A 25,814-nucleotide genomic window follows, 5' to 3' on the forward strand; every position below is an offset into this window, starting at 1 on the left:
AACGATCTTCTTGTCCCTACCCCACCTTCATTTTTAATTTTAAAATCTGAATGTTCTGTATAGTGTTGGAGAATCCCACACATCTAAAATGTTTGATTCGTGTTTCAAAAACAAACAAACCTGGGGCAGGACTAGAAACCCCCGCCCAAAAAACCTGCTGCTCCTATTCATTTGAAATGTTTTCCCGGACAATAGTATTATTGTGCATATATGAACTAAACAAGCTACATATTAGTAAACGTTTATATTAAACCCCGTCCCTTCAGGCCTCAATGTACACTGGGATTAACTCACCACTTAAATGTAATCTATTTTACTTCTGGAAATATTTTTTCCTTGACCAAATGTCTCCTTCTTTTAACCACAAAGAAAAAGGCTGCTGTGCTCTCAATCCTTTTGTCTTTGGTAACAAGCGAAAGAATACTCTTGCTAATATGTGCTTTCATCTCCAGTGAAACGGACACTTAGGCACACAATTAAAATTACTCATACAAATGAGTCAATAGTACTATTTGTGTAAAGAGAGCCACATATGTAAATATCATCCGAATCAAAATCTCACCGCACAAAGTGGCATGCCACTTCTAAAAAGCGTGTGAGTTTTTCTTTTTGGGAAGCGGGGAAATAGGCAAGAGGCAATTCCACTTGGCTAGTTAGCCCTGTGAAAGATTAGCCCTGTCTAATTCTTCTACTGTTGGCTTTCAGGCAGTATAGAATCTCTGGAAGTTGGGTCACATGAGGCATGTGGCCATTTTCAGACACCTCTATACAGTAGTCATGATATTTGTGCAAAGTGAGATTTCTGATTTTCCATGATCTGCAAGGTACATTTGTCAGATTCAGAGATTGCAACAAGTGATGCTGCTGAAACCTCTGGGTTTCTATGCCGCAAATAATATCAATCACATTAAGAATTGTAAGACGTCATCCTAATCAGTCTGTGTTGTACTATCTACGACAAACCTACAATATTTACTGCACATACCTGCTGTTGCTGGAAACATGGACGAAATAGATGAATCTCAAAGGAAACAATTAGGATAATTATATAAAGGGTAGTGTGGTGGCCCCTACCCTTTGGAACACCATCTTCTTATGTACCAGACAGGTGCCATTTCTATTAGGATTTCAGCACCTACACAAGACCTTCCTTTTCTCAATAAGCCTTTTAAGACCATATTTTATCCCAATCTGTATTTGCACATTTGAAATGGTTTTGATGTATGAACCTGCTCTATGCTACATATGTTTCTACTGTGGATGTTTTCATTGCTGAATCACCTTGAGACATTTCATAGAAAGTGATTCATAAATGGGATTAATTGAGAAATAGATAGCTGTAAAAATGTCTTCAACACAAGTCCACTTTTTAAAAGCCAATCACCATGTTTTAGCTTTACTGAAAAGAATATTTGTGGAGACAAATATTATGTATTGTAAACAGGACAATTTTGCCAAAGAGGAAAACTGTGTATTCCTCTCTGAATGACTCAACTGCCTTGCAGGAATACATTAAAACATTTACAGTGTGAAAATGCATAGGGTGGGTAACAACAACTACTTTGGCACATTAACTTCAAAGTATGAAACGTGACAACTCTGAGCAATGTTACTTCAGTGTCGCAGGCACAAATATTCATTTCTGAATGGAAGTTTAATAGTTTAGCCCTGTGTGACTGGAATGATAAATGCTGGGCTTGGTGCAGATAATTAAACAATAACTAAGTAAAAAGCACCTTGGACATGTGAGGATGAATTAACATTTGATTTCACGTTAGCCTAATTTCCCCCCTCATCTAAGTGCTTTTTGAGCCTTCCCATGACACACAAACAAGGACTGGTTTTATATCTACTGTTTTGTGAAAATTCCACGTATTATGACTATACTTAGCTTCATGAGTTGCCACAAGTCCACTTGTTGATAGAGTCTAGGAATGGGCAAATCTGTTTTCTCTCAGGTTCTCATTTTTCCAATCTTAAGTTGGAGAACCTTTTTTATAAGTCCTCATGAAAATCTACCAGCATTTTATTGTGAATTCATCCTAATATATACATTGTATGCAATTTTGGCTCATATACACAATTTTGCAAAGCAATCTACTATAGCACATTTTTGCACGTGTGTTTTTGTGTGTATTATTTTTCCTAATATATGCATTTAATGCACACGTTACCCAAGTATATGCATTTTTTAACACACTGTTTGGCCGGTGAACTGCACCAGAAAATTTGGAGATGTGCAAATTTCAGAGGATGGCTGCATTTCGGATTAGATATTGCTTTGGAAAGTGTGAATTGGGCAGTTTCGCTTTTAAATAGAATGGGGTTCAGTTTTCTTCTCCATCCCTAACGGGGACAAATGTTTTCACATTTCAGAACTAATCAATATAGGCAACAGAAATGTTGATCCTCAAGCCAACTTAACAAGAAGAAAGGTGGGAAATGAGAACAAGTTTAAAGTAATAAAACAACTGTAGGCTCCAGACAAAGATCTCTCTTTTCTTTTCATTATACATGTTAGGATGATGTAGAAATATATGTCTCATGAGCCCCGCAGTGCTGCTGGGATCAGGTTTGAGAACAGGCTCCGATGGGGGTGGAGAAGGTTGAACAGAAGGTGGCAGCAACTGAACTGGAGTTTGAATTGGAGTATGAAGCCTTGCTGCTCAGAACCAGGCCCCACCTTCACAGATGGGATCAGACCCACCCACTCCAACCAAGTGTACTGCTTGCAACCCTGATATTCGTACAAGGTGAGAGTGTCTTGCATGTGAGCTCACCACACCTTGTCTTGGCAGGAAAACTCGTTGGGACATCTTCCAGGCTTCTGTCCAATTCTGAATCATGACTCCTGCCTGCTGTGAGCCTTTACCATCACTTGCCTGAAGTAAGAGCCTCTGTCTGCATGCATTGGCTTGGTGCAAGGACAACATGGATTTTAAAAAAACATTATTTTAATCTGTTTTCTCCTTTTGGTTCCTAAGAGGGTCTAGCAAGGAAATGCAGTGTCAACATAAGATGCCCTTTCTAAAGCTAAAGCATCATTTCCTCAAATATTCCCACTTTGCTGCCTTTTATCTTTCTCTTCTTTCCTTCTCTCTTCCTCCTCCTCCTTTTTATCTCTTTCTCCCTTTTATCCTTTCTGACAAGACTTCCCCCGCTGAAACTGGAAAGAGGACTCACAAGCTACCCTTTTGCAAACATCAGTATCAACTATGTGGTCACTACTAGGATAGGTCAACAATCTTATTAATACAGCACACACTACCTGAAGCATATCAAACAGACATTCTTTAGAAATATTCATTTTGTACAGTTACCGCTGGGCAAACAGCGACAATTTCCCCCCAAACACTATAGAGCTAGAATACTGCCAGAAGCGAACCGGTGTGAATTGAATGTTAGCTACCATAACACAGCCTGTCAATTTGGAGAATATGTTGTTTTTATTTTGTTGTGCTCATAGGCGCACACACACCACTAAATAATACCATAACAGAAGGGTGCTGTATCTGTGTTTAAAGAAGGGGTTGTTGGCAAACAGCGAAGCTCACTTCTGCCGAAATGTACACAACTGATATATGCAGCACAGAAAGCTGGCACCCAGGGCTTACAACCTTAATTTGCCTGCAAGAAGGAATGGAGATTTACCTTCAGAGCACGTTCTTGATTGTTTTCAGCAGTCAGATGTCTCGTGTTGTTTGCAGAAGTCTGGTTCTGCTCTTTCATATGATGAAGCTCCTGCTCCAGCAGTTTGCACTGCAACGAGGGAAGAATCCCATTAAGTGAAGGAGCTGGGACAGATCTTTTCTCCTCCAGCAAGCCAAATGAATTAATGCAAATAAAACATATATTATATTATATTATATTATATTATATTATATTATATTATATTATATTATTATTGAATTGATTTAAACTTCACATTTAAACATGTTGTGATCTAGCATATGAGATAGCACAGATCTTGGTTTATTCATTCTCTCACGGTATAATTACTCACAGACAAAAATGCAAATTCCCATGACTAACACAACATATCTGAAAGATGGCATATAAATTATTGAGAAAAAATAATATTCTAAGTCAGAATGAGAAGCAATTTTGGTATTAAATAGTTACACACACACACACAGAGAGAGAGAGAGAGAGAGAGAGACTTGTCTACATTCTGACTTAGATGATTTTATATACGGGAAAGTAAAGCTGTCATGTAAAATGTTGAATTGGAAGTTACATCCACAATGTTATGCATTGCTTATTAAAAATAATGTGAAACCAAACAGATTATACACTGCACACCCTATCTCATGCCAGTTAAAGATACAGCTATAAACATCATGTGTTTGCATTAATAATTAGAGTTTAGTACTAAGCAGCAGAATTGTTAATTATTTGTGCGACAGGGAGCATGCTTCAAAGAATTAAACAACTAAGACATAGCCCAAGATATTGGATGGGCATCTAACCAACTTTCCAGAAGGTCATGAGGTGCAATTCCTAGTTATCCTGGCTTAAGGGTAAAATGGTGGTTTGGAGGGCAAAATAAAGACAAAAGAATTCAAGACCAAAGAACCATAAGGTGTATAAGGGAGGCTGGAGAACAATCACAAAACATAAAAGGGAACCTCTGAAAGCATGGAGATCTGTAACATAAACACTCTAAAGTCAACTGTATACCAGAAAATGTTAAGAAAAGTAAGAAAATGATAACATTTGCACACTCAGCAGTGTGAAACTTGACAACTGAAAAACACATTTCCTGAAATGTGCCCCAAACTTTGGGAGAATTCATTTTGGAGTGCTAACAGATACAGTGGTATCTCGGGTTACATACGCTTCAGGTTACAGACGCTTCAGGTTACAGACTCTGCTAACCCAGAAATAGTGCTTCAGGTTAAGAACTTTGCTTCAGGATGAGAACAGAAATCGTGCGGCGGCGGCACGGCAGCAGCAGGAGGCCCCATTAGCTAAAGTGGTGCTTCAGGTTAAGAACAGTTTCAGGTTAAGTACGGACCTCCGGAACGGATTAAGTACTTAACCTGAGGTACCACTGTACATGGGGCAAATCCCAACAATGTACCAATGGGCATAACAAAACTTCCTTTTTTTTGTATAGCCCTCACAACCTCCTGTGTGTGTGTGTGTGTGTGTGTGTGGAGGGGAGTAAACAGAAGAGAGGAAAGGTAAGGCTCATTCGCACAAACAAAATACTACAGTTGGATACCACCCATGGGGTATGTTATTACAGAGAGATTTTACATACATATATTGATCTCTGAATAAGCACAAATGTCTTTCTCCAATGAATAACAAAGTTACAATATTAATAAAATTGCAATATAAGCAATTCCTGAAGAGAACAGGTACAGAATGCCAATAAGAAAGAACAGATTTTTGTGGAAAATAAGACATTTTCCATATTGAACTATTTATTCTCATAAGCAACATCCAGATGTGCAGACTGGCTAGAGTCCAATCTACAGTAGCAAATGCTTAGGTCCTACTAAAATCAATGAAATTTAAATATGTTTAAGAGTGAAATGAACTGGAACAATTATAGCTTTCATTTAATATTAGTTTAATGCTCCTCAAGATGTTAACTGGATTGATGCAACTAGAGTGATCAGTAAGAAAACTTGTCTATGCAACTATCTAAAAGATTCAGGTTGATAGGATAGGCATAATTGGAAAACAAAAGTCCTTTAGTTAGCTTGAACCTGGTATCAACATCACCAAGCAGCTTTCCTTATTGTGACAGAAGTATATTATAAACATCTAACATGCATTCTGGAGGAGTTCTGGTGCTGTTTATTTCTTTAGATTAGAAATAGGAAAACCTTGCCTAATCCCAGAAGTAGGATTTGGAAGGTGAATCTCACTTTCTCCCTCACACAATCCAGAGAACAACTAACCTTTGGAGAAAATAAGCTATGCTTTTATATCTCGGCACCAGGATTTCACTAGGCCATAATATTTGAAAGAGAAAGTAGTTGATAGATGTAGAAAATAACGGGTTGCATCCGATTTAGTCATCTGATTCACTTTCCCTCTGTCTTCTCCCCTCCCAATTTTTATGGAGTTTTCCCCAATCCCATGGAGCAGATTTGGGGATAGAGTTGTGGGGTACATGAAGGGAGGAGAGGAGACGAAAGGGAGAGGAAGTTCCACTGCACAAGCAGAAATCCTTGTATGGATGATGCTGTTGGAAACAAGCTCTTGTCTTTGTACTCAGGTTGGGAGCAGACGACATAAAGTAGTGTACATGTACAATAATAATAATAATTTTTATTTATACCCCGCCCTCCCCAGCCAAGACAGGGTGGCTAACACCAGGTATAAAAACAATTGATTAAAACACAACTTAAAAACAAGATTAAAATACAACATTAAAATACAGCCTCATTTCAGACAAACTCAAATCAAAATTTTTTGGGGATGAAAATGTCAAATCTTCACCAAGGCCAACTATCCAGACTGGTCCTACGGGGGCCAGAAAAAAAGCCAGGGAAGTCCCCAAATAGGAGTTCCATCACAGAAGGAGAAAGGAAAGAGGGGGAGGGGATCAAGTTGATTCCAAGTCAAAGGCTAGGTGGAACAACTCTGTATTACAGGCCCTGCAGAAAGAAATCAGATCCTGCAGGGCCCTGGTCTCATGAGGCAGAGCGTTCCACCAGTGTTGAAAAGGCCCTGGCTCTGGTTGAGGCTAATCTGACTTCCTTAGGGCCCGGGACCTCTAGGGTGTTGCTGTTTATGGACCTTAAGGTCCTCCGTGGGGCATACCGGGAGAGGCGGTCCGGTAGGTACGAGGGTCCTAGGCCGTGAAGGAATTTCAGAATTGTAAAATAGTTAAGAGATTGAGTCTGCAGTCCTCCATACGCTCAGGCCCAATTCAGTTCCACGTTGCTTCCTTCCTTCCCCATTCTCTACCTGGGGAGTATTCTGGGGTTGGGCAGGGGAGAGAAGTGGAAGAGCATCTGCTTTGCTTGCAGAATGCCTTGAATTCAATCCGTCATCTCCAGGTAGGTCTAGGAATTTCTGGAGGCTGAAACCCTGGAGACACATTGCCAGTCAGTGTAGACAATATGGAGGAAGATAGAGTAACAGTCTGAGGCAGTTTCCTATGAAGCTTCCTATTGTGTCTATAGGATTCCCATGGCATTGACCACCTTCATCTATTGCCAGCATTCTTCCAGTGGCTTGCATGGAGGGGAGCATGGATTGACCCTCTATTTGGCCCAAGGTCCCATCAAATCTAGTGGGACTCAAGACTAAGCCTGCGCAGTTTGAGGCCAAAGATGAAGGAGACAAGCTATGTTTACTGATAGTGAGATTACTAAACAGGAAGCATTTATTCAGTGTACCGAGCAGCCGATTTCAAAGCTTGTTTTTATCGATGATATTTTGATCCTAGCTTATTTTTTAACTTATTTTAATAGTGTACATCCTCCTTTAAAAAAAGTCAAAAATCAAAACTGAAACTCGGTTGACATGTTGGAATAAAACTCCATGTTCCAGACAAAGGTGGTTTAACAGATTTCAAAACTGTTTTATTATTCTGTTCTTCTCTTTATTTTCTTTTGAAAGATCTGCACATGAGGACAGTTTCCGATCCAAAGATTCCTCAAGGAAAGCAAGCAGTTTTCACTGTGATTTTTAAAAAAAATAAAAAACACACAGTCTCCCCCTTGTCCCAAATTCATCATGATTGCTTGAGAGGCAAATATCTCACCACTTGGATGCTACACAACTCCTTCCTTTGCAGACAAAAATAATATCAAACTCTTCCAGTCAAAACACAAACCAACCTTTGGTGTCAATGTGAGTTATGTACTTTGAGCAGCAGATGTTTGGAAACACTTGTATTTATCTAAATTGATTTTATCCTTTTCTTTTCCATTTAAAAGAATTAGTTTCTTCTTCCACTAAATGATGGTCTAGATAGATTTATTTAATTATGCCATAATTCTGAATTATTATTATTTTTTCATTTTAAAAAACTGTGAAGCCTTTCCTCTACACTTCTGGCAGGCGGTCAACAAGAGTGTTTAACTGATTATTTTTACAATGCCCAGCCGTTTTAAACCTCCTGGATTTCAGAAGAGTGAAAAAAAGAAAGAAAGAAAGAAAAAGAGCTTTGGTAGAGGTCAGACCCCAGGAACATCTGCATTTTTAGGAAAAAAAGTATTTGATTAGGAAAAGAAACATTTAACATTTCAACTTGGGGGGAAAATGCAATGCGGCTCTAACATCTTGCCAATCAGAAGCCATAAAAGGTTTGATTAAACACTACTCGTGTCACTGCTGTAATCCAGTCTGAGCTTGAAGCTGTCATGAACTCAAAGATAACTCTGTATATTTGTCTTGCTCCTAATAAATATCAGTTTATGCATAACAGGAAGAAGAAATGTGGAATGCAAAATTCTGTTAAACCATGTTGGGGTGTGTGTGAGTGATTTCAGATGCAACTCTTGAGGAGCACAAATCCCACTCAATTTAATTTGATTTGCATGAAGGTTACTGGAGCTTATGATCTTATTAGGGCATCTGGCTGAAAACCCAGCCAGATGGGCGGGGTACAAACAATAAATTATTATTATTACTACTACTACTACTACTACTACTACTACTTTTAGGCAAAATGCTACTAAATAAAGTTACCATGGAACAATGAGTACATTAGGAACCAAACTGAAACAAAGAATGCATGCTATTATCATTATTTGCGAAATTTGTATACAGTGGTACCTCGGTTTATATACGCTTCAGGTTACATACGCTTCAGGTTACAGGCTCCGCTAACCCAGAAACAGTGCTTCAGGTTAAGAACTTTGCTTCAGGATGAGAACAGAAATCGTGCTCCGGCGGTGCGGCAGCAGCAGGAGGCCCCATTAGCTAAAGTGGTGCTTCAGGTTAAGTATGGACCTCCGGAACGAATTAAGTACTTAACCTGAGGTACCAGTGTACTGCCCTTCACCCATAGATCTCAAGGTAGTTCACAACATACAACTATCAATCATATCTCCTCTGACATGTCCAATGTTTTTTTGAAAATTAAATTTTGTGACGGCAGTTGGCAGATCTGTTGAGGAAGGGCAGTGGAAGAGCATGTGGTTTGCATGCTGCCAATTTCAAGGTTCAATCCCAGGTAGGGCTGGAAAAACTCCTGGAGAGCTAGTCAGCATGAACCAATGGGATGGGCCTTCAAACATGTCACCAGTATTTGGAGACCTTAGAAGGAACTAGTCCAATCTAAGACACATGGGAGTCATTTCTGATGGGAGAAAAACAAGGACCACCATTTCAGGTTTTCCATAGGTGTCCTGCTTTTGTAAATTACTGGATTAATTTATTACCAGTTGTCCTACAAAGTTCTGCGGACTGGTTCGAGCAGGCATGTACACAACAGTCCCTTATAACCAACACCCAATGACTCTCAGGCAAATGTCTGAGGGAAATGAGCGTCATGCTCACAGAATAAGCCATTCCTATTCAGCAGACTTTTTGTATCAGCTCCGTTGCTTCACCTGGCACAGGCACAGGCAAACTCGGCCCTCCAGACGTTTTGGGACCACAATTCCCATCATCCCTGACCACTGGTCCTGTTAGCTAGGGGTGATGGGAGTTGTAGTCCCAAAACATCTGGAGGGCCGAGTTTGCCTATGCCTGACCTACCAGTTCTAAAGTATAAGATGAGGATGTAATTTTGCATCCAGTGAAATCAAACTGTTGAAAAGCGTATTGGCTAAGAACCGATTGTGCCCTGCATGACTCAAAACGCTCTTTGGTTCACACCACTTGCTCCTCCCAATTTCTGCTGATTTCTGTCCTCTTGTTGCAGCCCCCACCCCCAATTCCATTCAGATGGATCTCCCAACCTTCAGGAGCAGCAATCGTGCGGAGAACAGATAGGAAAGACCCATTCCATCAGCAAATCCAGGCCATTACATTGGAGTCGACAGTGGTCTGGTTCACACATAAGCCGAACTATGGCTTAGTATGAATGAGCAAGCTTGCTAGGACATGGCAAGAATATTGCGGCCACTCTGCTTCTGCCTTGCCCCTGCCACACCACCAGGAGCTAAATTGTGGTTTGGCTTAGCCTTCTGTGCAAACCTGGGCTCACGATTTATCTTGCTCCAAACAAACCATGAGCTATAAATCAAGTTTTGTTTTTGACGTAGTGCTCACGGTTTGTTTGAGAGAGACAAACCACAAGCCCAATTTCACACATAACACTAAACCAAACCATGGCTAGCTTTCTGGTTTGTGGAGGCCGCAGGAGCAGGGCAGGAACAAAGCAGACACAGTTTTGTACCTGTGCACCAGATTTCCTGCTGTGGGTTAAACCACAGAGCCCAGGACTTGCCGATCAGAAGGTCGGCGGTTCAAATCCCCGCGACGGGGTGAGCTCCCGTTGCTCGGTCCCTGCTCCTGCCAACCTAGCAGTTCAAAAGCACGTCAAAATGCAAGTAGATAAATAGGTACCGCTCCGGCGGGAAGGTAAACGGCGTTTCCATGTGCTGCTCTGGTTCGCCAGAAGAGGCATAGTCATGCTGGCCACATGACCCAGAAGCTGTACGCCGGCTCCCTCGGCCAATAAAGCGAGATGAGCATCGCAACCCCAGAGTCGGTCATGACTGGACCTAATGGTCAGGGGTCCCTTTACCTTTTTACATACCGAAGTTCACATATATACCTAAATATACTGAAGTCAGTATTTTTCACTTCCTTACGCTGAATCAATAGTTATGGCACTTTCAAAAGACAGATAATTCTGTGCTATTTCTGGAAAACCACAAGAGTATGAATTGCCACCCTGGAATTTTGGAGCGACAAAAACTACTTGGTTGGAGTAGATAACACATTTGCGCATATTTTCATTTATTCATTTTTATTTTTATTTTAAACTTGTTTCTCCCCCCTGCCCCCGATTTTTCTCTGCCTTCTCTCCTATTTCCAGGAAACTTCTTTCAGCAGAACAAAATTCTAATTGCTTTTTAATCTGGATCAGACATTTGTGTGCGATTCCACACTTGACTTAAAAAATTTAATTTACTCAGCCTGCCGGATTTATTTATTTATTTATTTTTAAATGTGCCTTATATATAAATAAGAGGCTTCTGTTTTACACAGAGGCTCGATTATTCATTCAATTTTCTAATTTCATGCCTCTTATTCCAATAAATTATTTATAAACAAAGCATGTAAGATGATAAATAGTACTCAAGGTAGTAGATTAGTATGCTCAAGCACACTTTACAAACCTGAGATAATGCACCTTTGTCCAGTTGTTCAAACAATAGGCACCCACTGCAGTACAATGGGCTTAAAAAGGTTCAGAGTGCTGATTTGTACACGCCAGAACTATGAACATTCCCAGCAATTCCTATTAGTGCAGCACACATTTCCCGCAAACAACTAGATGAGTACAAGTTGTCGGCTGGTAAAGGATCTCGCTTGACAAAGGCCAAGGTTCTGACGACAGTAGATATAGTGGAATTTGTACAACAAATTATTTTGTGTATGTCTCAGGCATTTGGAAATAAAAAATGGCAATAGTATCATTACTACTATTATTTATTTATATATATATTAATTTACAACAATTGCAACAGCACGAGCTTCAACACCCTCCCTCTGAGGGGGCTGCATTGTTCATATTTGATCTTCACCGCAATTTCAACGTAGTCCCCAAAGAACCCCCGAACAACAAAGATTGCTAGGGAAAGCGAGTGCCCCCAATTGGGCATGATGTGGCCAGATCTTGCATCTTGAGTCAGAAGCCAGCAGAACCTGCAAGTGAGGAGAAGGCAATGTGGGGTGTGTGTGTCTGTTGAACACTTAGGAAGTCATGTGCCCACTCAGGGTGGTGCCCTCGGAATGTGGTGCCCACCAGGTTTTTCTGGACTACAGCTGGTTGTCCAACTTCCCCAATCCCTGTCAGCCTCACGCCACATGGACATGAACTGGTATGAGATGATTAGGAGTTGTAGTACAACAAATGGGAGTCACCAGGCTGACAACCTCAGAACCACATAATTAGGAGCAGGCGCTCTTTTCCTTTGACTCTGGCCCAGCAAGTTGCCTTCCAGACTGAGGAAGACCAGGAAACTGAGGGGTCATGTTAGCCATGGCCATATCGGCAAACGCAGGAAGCATCCTGGAGGCCGTGGTAATGCTGGGGGTTTGCACCACCACAGAACTAATTTTGACAAATATCATCCTGCTTATTTTGGAAAAGTTGGTATGAGACATTACCACTTGAAGAAAAACCAGCACTTCTGTCCTACAGTGAATCTCGATAAACTCTGGACACTTGTTAGTGAGCAGACAAGACTCAACTATGCCAAAAATCAGGCAGGATTAGCTCCAGTTATTGATGTTGTACGCTTGGGTTACTACAAAGTCCTGGGCAAGGGGCAACTGCCCCAAAAGCCTGTAATCGGGAAAGCAAAATTCTTCAGCAGAAAGGAAGAAAAAATCAAAGAAGTTGGTGTGCCTGCGTGTTAGCGGCATAAAGGATTTTTCTATATATCCAGGCTTCAATAAACACAATTTCAGCTGTGTATTCATAAGCTTAAAAATTAATAATAATAATAATAATAATAATAATAATAGTAATAATAATAATAAGGAGCAGGGTGTGATCCATGTTCTATATAAAGAAAAACAAGGTAAGAAGGTGTGAAAAGCACTGGGAGTCAGCAAAGGAGGTATTCCCAGCACAGCAATCAAACAACACCAAGATCCAATCTAGGACCAGGATTATTTTTTGCCAAATGTAGAAACCAAATTAGTTCTAGTGTGGATGGGAAGGGGTCTGCACATTATTTATAAACACTAAATATTATTGATATGATAATATATCCATTGGCAACTCATATGAGCCTATTTTCAGGGTAAACGTTCAGTTTTGGGAATGTCGAATGAATAATAAATAGAGTGTCATAAGAGCACGTGTAACACACCCTTTCTAAAGTCCCAACCCAAATATCTAGGATAAGGGGACAGAGTAGCACGTGTTACATAGCTCAATTGGTTCTGAGCATGGAAAAAGTATACTGCTTTTTGTCGGTTTGCAAGCCCCCTCCACAGAGGGTGGTCCCTCTCACAGTTCTCGGAGCTTGCTTACCGGTAACCTCCTCTGGCTGACATCCAGACAGACCAGGGAGATATTGATAGGCGACATTTTCCCAAGAGTGGGAAAAATGCACAACCCCTCTCTCCTGCTTCCGCAGGGGAAAGAAAATAAGTCAGAAATCTATTTACATGATGTTTATTTCTGACATTACAGCACTAGAGAAAAACACGTCCTTTCATTTCAGTTCTTCTAGCAGGTCAGACAAACTTTCTGAACATGCGCAGTCGGAAGGTTTCAAGTTACACTCTTCACAAAGACTTATCCAGCCTGTGAACGTCCTGGGAAATTCTTCTTTCCCACAGATAGGTGCATCATGTGATGTCAACAATCTGGGTGTCTGCAGCTCTGATGTTTCAATATACTGACATCCTCCCCCATATGAATCATCGTTAGCTGCGGACAAAGCTTGATCCAGAGAAGAAAACAAACAGTTGTTATACATATAACAATCCCCTGTTGTTTCAGTTCCACCCTTGGAACTACCCGCCACTGGTTTCACCAATGTAACTCTCTGGTTGTCTGTTTTCCAAGGAATGAGTGCTTCTGCATTACCTTGGTTAGAGAACGTTGTGTTATGCTTAGCAACTCCCTGTTGTGTCTTTGTCTCCGACTTAGACATACCCTTAACGTGGCTTGAGTTGTCAACAATAGTAATACATGCAACAGCTGAACTAGCAAACTCTTGAGAATACCTCTTGGGTGGTACGCCCTTTGTGATTCTCTCAGACCTGCATATGAGGTGCTGATCATCCTTGCTGACTGGTTCAGTCTCTGGACTTTTTGGAGAACCAGTTCCAATAGTAAACAGTGGTTCATCCTTAACCTGTGAAGATCTAGCTTTTGTGTGTGAACTTTTCTCAATAACTGTGTCAACAGAACTCTCCGAGCTTCACTCCCCCCATCAGCAACAGCCATTTCAGCAAAAGTCCCTTCACTTCCCTGTTGTGGCTCAAAGCTCCTCCCAGCTTTCGATGAGCTCTCAAGAATTTGGCTAGCTTCATCTTGGCTCTCCCCCTTTGGTGCAACCAATTCTCGGTCCTTGCTTCCCACCCCAGCATCACAAACTTTGCGGAGTGACTCCCAAGCGACCCTTGGTTCTTGTGCACCCTTTAGGACTGGCGCAAGATAAGCGTCCACATTTTCCGCCAAAATTCTCAGGACACGCTGCTTCAATTCACTTTGAACTGCAGCCTTCTCCCCCTGTGCTTGTACAGCAACAGGCTGTGGAGTTTGGACTAAGTCCCATAATTGCTCTCCCACCAGCAAGAATTCCATTGCAAATGACCATTCTAGCCAGTTTTGGCTATTCAGTTTCTGAGAGAACAGAGCCATCTTTAATCCCAAGCTGCAGCTTCAGCTACAAGCTGGAAAATCCAAAAGTCTATTGGGCTGTTTACAAGCTGCTTGCACCTGGCAGTCAGCCCAGCTGCCTGGAATTTTCCCTTCCACGAATCTGTAAACAATAAGCCTTTGCTGCAATCCAACAGCTATCAGCAAGCTGCTTTGGAAAGTCCCTTTTCCAACAGTTTGTTTACAACAAGCGTTGCTGAAAAACCCAGCCTTGCTTTCGTTTCTGAGGCTTCTTTTCTCTCTTTTCTCTTTAAGCTAACCAGCTCATAAATTTAGCTCAAAAAGTACTCATGTCTTGTCGCTTAGCAACGGAACTTCTTATCAGCTCTGGAATGTGAAGTATTTGGCCTCTCTCCGCTCTGTTTTATCCAAAACAGAAGCTTTTTTCTCAGTGAACCGAAGACTTATCAATTCGCGTTCACCATCCAGCCATAAATCAGCATCGCAGAGGTCCGTGGAACGTTGCTTATCAGCAAAAAAAGTCTCCCATCCGCCATGCTTCAGCTTGTTGTGGCAACCATCGGGCTCTGCTACCACTTGTTGGTTCGCAAGCCCCCTCCACAGAGGGTGGCCCCTCTCACAGTTCTCGGAGCTTGCTTACCGGTAACCTCCTCTGGCTGACATCCAGACAGACCAGGGAGATATTGATAGGCGACATTTTCCTAAGAGTGGGAAAAATGCACAACCCCTTTCTCCTGCTTCCACAGGGGAAAGAAAATAAGTCAGAAATCTATTTACATGATGTTTATTTCTGACATTACAGCACTAGAGAAAAACACGTCCTTTCAGTTCAGTTCTTCTAGCAGGTCAGACAAACTTTCTGAACATGCGCAGTCGGAAGGTTTCAAGTTACACTCTTCACAAAGACTTATCCAGCCTGTGAACGTCCTGGGAAATTCTTCTTTCCCACAGATAGGTGCATCATGTGATGTCAACAATCTGGGTGTCTGCAGCTCTGATGTTTCAATATACTGACACTTTTCTGTAACTTAGAGCAAACATTTTTTTGTCCAATGATTCCTCAGCAGTGAAATAAAAGAAACTTCAGTTATTGCAGAAGGAGCAGTGAAGAGAGGCAGTCTTTTTGCATAACTGTAACTCTTGCTTGGTTGGATGCCACCAATTTAAGTTGACAGACAGGAAAACAAAATTCTGTAAACAAACTGTCATTCTAATGAGCTGGTTTTCAAATAAGCTTCAATGGATTTTCTTGAAATCCATATGCAAACAAGAATATTGCCTAAATGTTAAGTTGGCAGTTATAACACAAAAGGACAGGAATGTTTCTCGTCCTTTGCAAAATACCGACACATTAGTTCAAGAAACAAATATTGTGGATCACTGTGCCATAGTCACTACCAAATCATTTATTAATCTTTTCGTTCAGTTATTACTTTTCCAGATCAGGAGTTTGCAGGTGACTTCTTATTTGTTTGCCTTTTTTACATATTGAACTCTCAGTTGAGTTGTAAACTGCTTAAGTATCTCTTCTTGCTGGCCTTGTTGTATAATACATATTCTTTAAATTCTTACAAAAGGCCTTTAAGGTAGATGGGCTGCAAGAAACTGAAAATTTAACGGAAAAGCTGAAATAATATAAATAATATAAATTAAATGCTTTACAAGAAAATGGTGTTAGATTCGGAATGTGTAATCTTTCTAGCAGCCTATTTTAAGACCCTTAATCCAGGGTCTGTCTTTATACACCAGGGAGATACAAATATTTCTCAACCACTGCCAATGTCTAGCAGATCCAGAGCAAGCATGTTTACTGAGAAAGAGGTAAGGTCCTCTGAGCAGAATCCAGCAGAAATGTCTTCAAAGGATTCCTGCTACTCCATGAAGTCACTATAACCAGCCTGTCACTAGAGCCTAGGATCGGAGGAACTTTCAAAACAGAATTTCAAGGGGTACTGGAGATGTGTGTGGGGGGTGGATTCAGCTAAAATTAGCTGACCTCCTACAATTAGCAGATATCCCTGCTCAACCAAAAGACCTTGTGCTTTCACAAGAGCACCAACTGGATAAAGAAGCCCAATGATTTCAACAAGGTTTACTCCCATGTATATTTGAACGGGAGTGCAGTCTAATTTGTTAGGCTGCCTCAGCACGACGACTGACTCCGAATAACCGGAGGACCACAAGGTTCTGCCCACCTATGGGAGCTTTGCACTTACGTTGCTCAACAGAGCAGCTTCCTCACTCTTAAGGCACATGGGAAACCTCTTCTGGAAGCAAGGAGATTTTTAAAGTAGGGTGTGACATGAGATGGAGGGCTCCCATTCAAAGGAAAAGGAAAAATAATCCACTCATAGCTGCTCGGATGCTAGCTTGAGTGCTTTACTCCTGTTTAATTGCACCTGCAAGTTTAATGGCAGCAAATTCATTTATTTTTAACCAAAAACTTACACAGATGAGGATTCTAAAAGAAAAAGAGGAGACAATTAACTGTTATAGGTAGTTTTCATCTCACGTTCCAACGAGTTGACAATATGGTTGCATTTTGAAAAGTATAAATTTGCATGTAATACGTAACACCAGTGCTTTTTTCCTGGGGGTACACATACCCCTAAACATTTTGTGAATCTTTGTATTGTACTTTCGTCCATTTACTGTATTTATTTTTCCCAATTTGAACTATAAAATGGTGATTTTCTTCAGTCAAAATGAGAGTACTCCTAAACATTTTTTTAGAAAAAGAGCACTGCATAACATACATAAACACACACACACGTAATAAAGAACATAATAATAAAAAAAATTAATATCCTTTTAGTTATTTGGACTTGAGGAAATCAGAAATATGGAGGGAAAAGCCCCCTCAGCTCCAGGTATCACTTCCTCATTATTAAATGGCTTTCAACACATTTCCTCTAATGATGTCACTCTGTACAGAATGCAACAAAAAAAGCAAAACTGGAAGATATAAAACAAAGAGTCATTCAGCTGCATGATCCATGAACAAGCACAATGAGGAAATGTTCATGGGGAACTGTCCTTGTGAGTGTGCTTTCTCCACCTATTTTAAATGAGGAAAGAAAAAAAGGGGGATTCTCCAAAAATGTTTTTTCACCCTCAATTAACCAGTGAGTCAACTGGCGGAGTCCAGCGGAGTCTTTACTGAATCTTTTCACATACAGGAAGTGATTTGTGTGTGCATTGAGGAAGCATACACAACTTTCAATGGCGATTCATTATTATGCAATCTTCACTGCTTGATGGATTTGTCATTGATTTAAATCGCAGGTTCTTCTGCATGAGCAGAGGTACTTCCACTTAAGTAAATGGGAAGATCAGTTGCACAGGAACTATGAATGGGCATTGGAGCGCCTGCATGCACAAGGAGCTGAATCAGAAAACAGCAGCATTCCCCAACCCGGTGTCCTCCCAGTATATTGGACTACAAATCCAGTCAGCCCAAGCCTGCACTGCCTAAAGTCAGGGATGATGGGAATTGTAGTCCAAAATATATGGTGGGCATCAGGTTAGGGAAGTCTGAAATAGGAAAAAAACAAACAGATTTTCTTTTTTAGAAACAACAATAAAACACATATGCTTTGAGCTATAAGATTACATGCATATTATTGCTAAACATATTAAGCTTTTTAAAAACAATATATGTTACTGAAGCAAGCTACCAGTAATACTTAACCATTTTATGTTTCCTCTCGGGGTCCTAATGTTAAATATTTAAATTCATTCCAAAAAGTGGTTAGGGAGTCTGATCTGTATGAACTTAGAGCTTAGCACTATGATAGAAGAGTCAAACAGCAATTAATCTAACAAGCTCTCATGCAAATTTAGGGACATTACCTAGAGTCATGTTCAAAAGGGGAGCGGCCCTTAAGTATTAGAAAGAAGATGAATCTTCCACGTTAAAAATTAATTAATCTTTGTAATTAAAGATAGGTTTAATTGTGCCCTCAGCTACCAGGCAGACATGGATTTTGTAAATTCTACACAACACCGTTGTTTAAACAAGCACAACAGGTGATTTTACAATACAAATAATAGACATTCCAGGGCAGAGATGTGGCACAAAATGGAAGATTCATTAAAATGTGCCAACTGCTTATTCATGCATACATATTTTTTTTTATTTTAAAATCTAGCAGTATAAGGAAGAGAAAACCTTATGGGATTCTAGATCATCATTGCCAATATTCTTTCATCTTCAGAATAAGTATGACTGGTCATTTGATGCACATAGTTTGCAAATAAAGTTTTAAGGCTACAGTATGATGGGATAACTTTATAGAATATAATCTGAATTACTTCAGTTGAGATCCTAGGGTAGAACGTACAAAGAAACACACAACACACACATCCACCCAAACCAGGAGTAGTTCTGTTTGAGCCAAGAAGTCACACCCTGAACATGATTAGTCCATCCTGCTTTATTTGTGTCCATATTGACTTCTTCTAATAAATATTTTTATTTCAGTACTTGTTGTTTAGTCATTTAAGTCATGTCCGACTCTTCGTGACCCCATGGACCAGAGCACGCCAGGCACTCCTGTCTTCCACTGCCTCCCGCAGTTTGGTCAAACTCATGCTGGTAGCTTCGAGAACACTGTCCAACCATCTCGTCCTCTGTCGTCCCCTTCTCCTTGTGCCCTCCATCTTTCCCAACATCAGGGTCTTTTCCAGGGAGTCTTCTCTTCTCATGAGGTGGCCAAAACATTGGAGCCTCAGCTTCAGGATCTGTCCTTCCAGTGAGCACTCAGGGCTGATTTCCTTAAGAATGGATAGGTTTGATCTTCTTGCAGTCCATGGGACTTTCAAGAGTATTTCAATACTATTCATATCAATGCTGTATTTCATTGGTCTAATCACAGTGCTATCAGTAAGTTAGATACAGGTTCATAAGATAATATAGTATACAATTTATGTATTTTGTGGTTTTGATATTGTAATTGTATGCTGTGAACCGCCCTGAGATCTATGGGTATAGGGCAGTATACAAATCAACAACAACAACAATAATGTTGCTCAGCACATTATTCTGCACATTTTCTTGCAAGAAACACTGATGTCGCAATTTTGTCTAGGTCATGAATGGGAGACAGGAAGAATCCAACTCCTCTAGGTCATATTGGACTATGTGAGCTAAGTTAGTTTGAAAGACAGGGACTGTCCAAAGGTTACTCAAAGATTTCCCACAAGCATCTGGTTGGCCACGGTGAGAACAGGATACTGGACTAGAAGGGCCATTGGCCTGATCCAGCAGCCTCTTCTTATATGCTCAAGAGGGCTTTATGGCTGAGTGGGGATTTGAAGACTGATTTCCACAGCTGTAGCCTGAAACTCTCTTGCAGGGGTAGCCAGTATCATACCCTCAGTATGTTGCGGACCTCAACTTCAATCAACCTGACGCATGGACATTATGGCACAGGATTATGGAAATTGTAGTCTGCAACATCTGAAGGGCACCTTGTTGGCTATTCCTGCTCCCAAGAATACCCTTTCAAATGCTGAGTTTTAACAACACACGGTTGATATTTCTTTTTAAAAAAACATTTCAGAGAACAGTAATGCAGCATTGTGGGGCACACAGGTTCCTAAATCACAAGCAAACTCTTTTTCTTTTTTCTTTACCCTTTTTTGCATCTAACAACTTTTTTAAAAGGGAAAAGAAATCACCTTGCTGTACCTCACAGGTGTAGTTCTTACATGAGAAATGTTTGCTCGCCTGTGGCAAGAATGCTTGAATGCTTTCTGAATTTGAAAAAGGAAAGGGGGGAAAAGGAGAGAGTGATTTGAGTGCTTCCATTTGGTAAACTGAAGCGCAGAAAAGGCTGCTCTAAAGCAGGCTCGTGAGGCCTATTGATGCTTACTGATTTATCAACGACTAGATGGAATCAATAAAGATGGGCAGTCAAGTGTGCTGCTTCTAAATCTTTGTGCTCCCGGCGATTGAACAGCAGCAAGCCCTGTGCCAAGTGGTGCCACGAACAGAAGAAACGGCCTTTGGCTCGTTTCAGATGAGCAATTGGGCGCGTGCCAATTTTGTTCATGAACAGTCATAAGCATGTTCCTGCAGAGCAGGATGTGATCAAACTATTCAGAGCCGGAAAACCAGGTTTGCTTGCCAATTACGTTATTGCTTCAGTGCCGAGTATTAAACAGACAGTGCCACACTGGCCATAAAATGATTCTTTTTTTCTCTCTCTTCAACAGCAATGAATTCTACATCCTTGGCCCTTTTGCGAGACTGTACCCATAATTACAGCTATAAAAGGCAGAGAGTACAGAAATCACACCCAGCGTTCAAAGCCCCTCTTGCAACTTAAAAATAGCTACTTCCCTGCCCCCAAACATATAAGAGAAAACTCACTGTCCCTTCCTCAGTTACCTAGTTTCGGCTGCCAAGCCTCTCTCATGCTAAACATTCCTGTCCAGAAGGTGTAAATGGCAAAGGTCCAGAAGCAGCTCTGAGGTATTTCATCATACTGCCCACTACTGGCAATACTTTTATTAAGAACCCAAGCTGTTAACATTAACATTTAATCAGAGTTGAAATGTTCAGACACCACTGCTCAACAGAAGGAAAATATGTTAATGGCAAGTTGAGGACACTTCCATACAAAGACTTCCACATTCATGCACCTACACACCCAAACCTGCTGAACAGTCACCAACAAAGTATATTAATTCCAAATCTGGGAGGGATACATGTGTTCAAATGTCATGTCCAATAACGGTTTATGATGATGGGAAGGAACCTGGCCTTCCCCTACGTTTGGACACTCCCTGTGTGGTTGCAAATGTTCAAAAGCTTTTGCCTCCATTTTTGATAGGTCATAGCTCCCTGTATCACCCAGACCCAACAAATTGTGATTAATCTTAACTATGGTTTGATTTGTTTGAATCAAGCCAACTTCAAAGTATGGACTATAAAGCTGGTTTGATTCAAACAAACCATGGTTAAAATTAGCTGCAGTTTAGGGTTCAGGCAATGCTGAACTGTGATTTTTGTCTAGACACAGCCTGGCATAATAAACCATGGTTTAGTATGATGTCTGAATGAAGGCTCTGTCCCCCATTCATGCACAAACCGTTTTCTCTGCAAAGAGAAGATATATATATATAAATCCCTATCTCTTGGCTAACAAATATAATCTTGGAAAATGAGAGTAAATGGTTGGTGGGTTTTCCTCTCTGAAGGGGCCAAGAGTTATAAGAAAGACTGCTGTCAATGTTTAGTTATGCTTTAGTTGTTTGTTTTTTATTCACTTGAAAATACATACGAAAAGTAGTATCAAATATTTGAGTTTATACCATTTTATTTGTTTTTGCACAGAGAAAAAGTAGTTTGCATATTTGCTCAGCAATCTAGTGAATGATCTCAGATTATACACACATGTACCATTCAACCCAGTGAGGATAATGCCTATCGCTCTGTTAAGACAATGTGCTCACATATATCTGGGACTCTGTCAGAATTTTCACTACCCATTCCACCAAGAAAACACAAGCAGAGCAAAGTTTGAAGGAAAATCTAATTAAAAACCCTTAAATGCACAGCCACATGTTTATTATAGGTTAATTAAAAACTTAACTGCATTATATAACAATGTGATGCCATGCTATACCTGAAAGGCTAGTTCAAATACAGACAGTAAAGTACAACTGTTTGCTCACAGAAGACACACAAGTTGTATTACTATACAGCAACTATTAATTTCATTGCCTGCTGAACCCAAACTAATGTTAAAGCTGCATTACTTCCAAGGTTACACGGGGCCTAGAACTGAGCAGAAGGCACCAATAGTAGCCACATGGAGGTAGCCTCTGTTATATATCCTTTGATCCACAGTAGGCTACCTTGGCTGCATGTTCTAGTACAAACTTGTAATAGCTTTAACGTATACTAAGTGACTCAATAGCCATTTCCTGGTCAGGGTAAATCGCTCAATAGGACTTATCCAGTACATGCAAGAAAACAGTAAGTACAGCTGGTTTCCAAATAAGGGAAGGGTGGGGTTATAGCTGAATAACCCATGAAGAGCTACCAGGGGGTCAAGAAACTATTGAATAATAAAATGCACTTTTATTTAAACATGCTGCACTGTGCAGGAACATAAGACCCACATGAAAGTCATTGCAGGTTTTCAGCTCGAGTATTACCTATCTCCAGATTACAGGCTGGACTGGGCTACACTACATTTGTGCCTGCATCTATCCCATACGCATGGTAGGAAGAAAGAACACACCTTGCCTACCAACCTTCCTAGGGTACTGGCCCCACCTCCACTGTCATCAGATGCAGAAGTGAGAAAACTATTCAAGAGTTAATAGGACCTGTGTGCATAAAATCCAACTCATTGAGTCCCATTCTGCATGGCCGATATTTCAAGTAAAATCCAGGAATGAACTGCGACAAGCATCCTAAGATGGCAGGGTTGTCGGACTCTCATACGCCACCAGCTATATGGGATGAATATGAAAAGAAGGCACCATCCAATCTGACCCTAAATCAGATACTTATGCTTATAACTAGAAGAGGCTTTCACATAGCTTCCATAATCCAACCTTCTCTAAACCTCCACAATGCTTATGCTTTCACAGGCAATGGTTGCCTATTTATCTTTTTTTAAAAAACAACAACCGAACACTATAGATGGGATTCAGTCTCATGAATTCCTGTGGAAATCTTATTTCTTGTGCAATGTAAATGGAGAAGTACTATTTTGTAAATTCGGTTCCTAAATGAAATCAAAACGAAAACCCAAACCAAGAACAGAAATATTTTTCCGCAGTTAAGGGTAACGATCCACCAATAACGCAGCCAGTTCACAACCATTCATCTCAATGTCAGCACAATGATCAGCGACAGCTTAATCCTTTCCTTATGTCCAGATGAGAATCCTTCTTTTTATTCACTTTGCAGGTCGGTTGTGAGAGAGCATTAAAGCAAAGTAGCTAAAAATTATTATACAGCACACTCTCTAAAGACCAACCAGAGAATAAATGGCGTGTGTGTGCAGGGAAGAGATACAGATAAACAATCTAATAGTGAAATTCTGACAGGTCTGATGCAATAAAAGTTATCATTGGCAGGCACTGCTACCACCGAGAAGTCCATAAAAATGCATTGCACTTAAGTGTAATGCGTATCAGGTAGAGCAGTACTGCTTGGAATCAAATATTTGGAGTGCAGTATACTTAAGATAAAAAAGGCATTTATGGCCCGCACTATCTCCTTGAAACTTCCAGTCTGCTATACTGACAAATGTACAAATCAGGTGCCAGGAGAACAGTGCCAAGAAAATGCTCTGGATTAATGGCCTTTACTATTAAGACTGCATTTAATATTTTGGACTGTGTCTTTCAGCTCAAAAGAGATTCACAATTCGCATCCACAGTTGAGAGCCTAAGTTGCTTAAGACCTAATAGTCAGAGACATCCTGTTGGAAAGCATATTGTGACCAGAAAGGCTGAACAAACCAAAGCTGTCACCAACCAAATATAGCAATCCCCTCTTCTTGGGTGGTCATCTTCTCTCTTACTTTTAGTGGTCTGTATTAAAAAAATACAGCGTGTAAAAAGCAGTTCAAGAACAAAAGATTCTACTGTATTTCCCAGAGGCAAATCATTCTGCAAGTTAAGTTTTAAGTATATTCTGATGGGTGAACCTCTAGAAAGCAACTGCTAACACATTTCATTTTCAATCAGTAAGCAAAAATGGGGATCACAGTAGCAGTAAGTCTTCAGAGAATTCAAACATCACAAGAAGATAGTCTTGAATTCAAAGATACATGGAGGGGTACTGCTGGTTTTCTCCCACATGTCTGTTCCTGCAAAGGTATACCTGACCCTCATCAGGGGATCCTTGCAGAGGCTATAACCAAGTTCAACAGCATCTCTCCACCTACACAATGAGCAGAGGTATCTTCCCCTCACAGAGTGCATCGTAGGTTCTTTGGATCCAAGCCAGATACTGGATCAGACCAAAGTCAATATTCTTTATCCACTCAGTGGCCAGCCAAATATCTCTGAAAGCTTACAAGCAAGCTATGAAGACTAAGGCTACCCCCACCTAACTATCAGACTATACCGGCTGTGTTCAGAGATCATGTTAAACTATGGTTTAGTAAGACATGAATAACCGGGAGGACGAGTTAAAAATCTTTTCCTTCCATTTTTAATTAACCACAGCCTGAAATTTCATCTAGACCCAGAACTCTAGTTAACATTAACTATATTTAACATAAATAAGGTGGCTTAACCCCCCCCCAAAAAAACCCCCCATAATTTTAAATTGGTTGGCTGGAAACTAACCATTTTTAATGTTATCCACAGTTTGTTAGGGTTGGAAGACATGACAAATCAGTTAGCTAAAAAAGTGGATGCAAACATTTTAGAACTCTTCTTCCTGGCTAGAAGTACATAAGCCAAGGAGGACGACAGGCTTGTTCAAAGTTCATCAAACCAAAGCTTTGTGTATGTCCAAATGCAGTCATTATCTCCATCATATAAGGATCAAAAACAGTCCCCAATACAGCTGATAAAAACTAATACCCATCACATCCTGCAGTAATGGGTCCTAAAAGTTAATTAGGCATTTTATGAAGTACAGTGGTACCTTGGGTTAAGAACTTAATTCGTTCTGGAGGTCCGTTCTTAACCTGAAACTGGTCTTAACCTGAGGTACCACTTTAGCTAATGGGGCCTCCCGCTGCCACCCGAGCACGATTTCTGTTCTCATCCTGAAGCAAAGTTCTTAACCCGAGGTACTATTTCTGGGTTAGCGGAGACTGTAACCTGAAGCGTCTGTAACCTGAAGCGTCTGTAACCCGAGGTACCACTGTACTTATTTTTCTCTACCTTGAATGACTGTCTATGACTTGCAACAGATGACTTTAGGTTCTCAGAGAGAATCATTTTGGTCTATTCTTTCTCAGTAACTCCAGAGCCCTCAAAAACCTGCTCTGGGGGGGTTGGGGGACCCCATCTGGATCACTGGGAGGTTGGGGGAGTTGCAGAAGCATAAAATTGCTTCCACCCCCTTCCTTCAGTGGGAGCCTTTGCCCTGTGGATTTCTGATGAGATATTTACTGAGAACTTTTGTAGATGCCTCAGGCACCACACTACTAGGCTTTAGTAGATGCCTCACTTCAGGGAAGAGATTTCTCAGCAATTTTGTGCAGTCCTTTTCCCTGTCCGCAATTCTTCTCCCCGGGGCTTTGCGAATCATAGCTGTCATCCTCTGTGATTCTCATATGCCCCTGTCCTGTTCCAGTGTTGCCAATCCTTCTTTCCCAGTCTACCCTCCTTCCCGCACCAATTCACCAGTGCAAGCCCTTGTGGTCCCATC

The 25,814-nt window shown here is 40.7% G+C and overlaps 1 protein-coding gene and 1 pseudogene across 5 annotated transcripts in view; one reads left to right on the forward strand and one right to left on the reverse strand.

Moving 5' to 3' along the window:
- The window catches only part of MIPOL1 (mirror-image polydactyly 1), a 191,921-nt gene that overhangs the window by 82,951 nt on the left and 83,156 nt on the right, over positions 1-25,814 (reverse strand). For all 4 annotated transcript variants that reach the window (XM_080978774.1, XM_080978775.1, XM_080978776.1 and 1 more), the window contains one exon: positions 3,652-3,759. In XM_080978774.1, coding sequence (XP_080834900.1) covers positions 3,652-3,759 — 108 coding nt within the window. The remainder of the gene's footprint in view (positions 1-3,651; positions 3,760-25,814) is intronic.
- Positions 12,070-12,521, forward strand: LOC308474176 (large ribosomal subunit protein uL15 pseudogene; annotated as a pseudogene). Its single transcript has one exon. The product of its transcript is annotated as a large ribosomal subunit protein uL15 pseudogene (transcript).

This window comes from Podarcis pityusensis, assembly GCF_964106645.2.
Source record: "Podarcis pityusensis genome assembly, chromosome: 1".
Taxonomy (NCBI): domain Eukaryota; kingdom Metazoa; phylum Chordata; class Lepidosauria; order Squamata; family Lacertidae; genus Podarcis; species Podarcis pityusensis.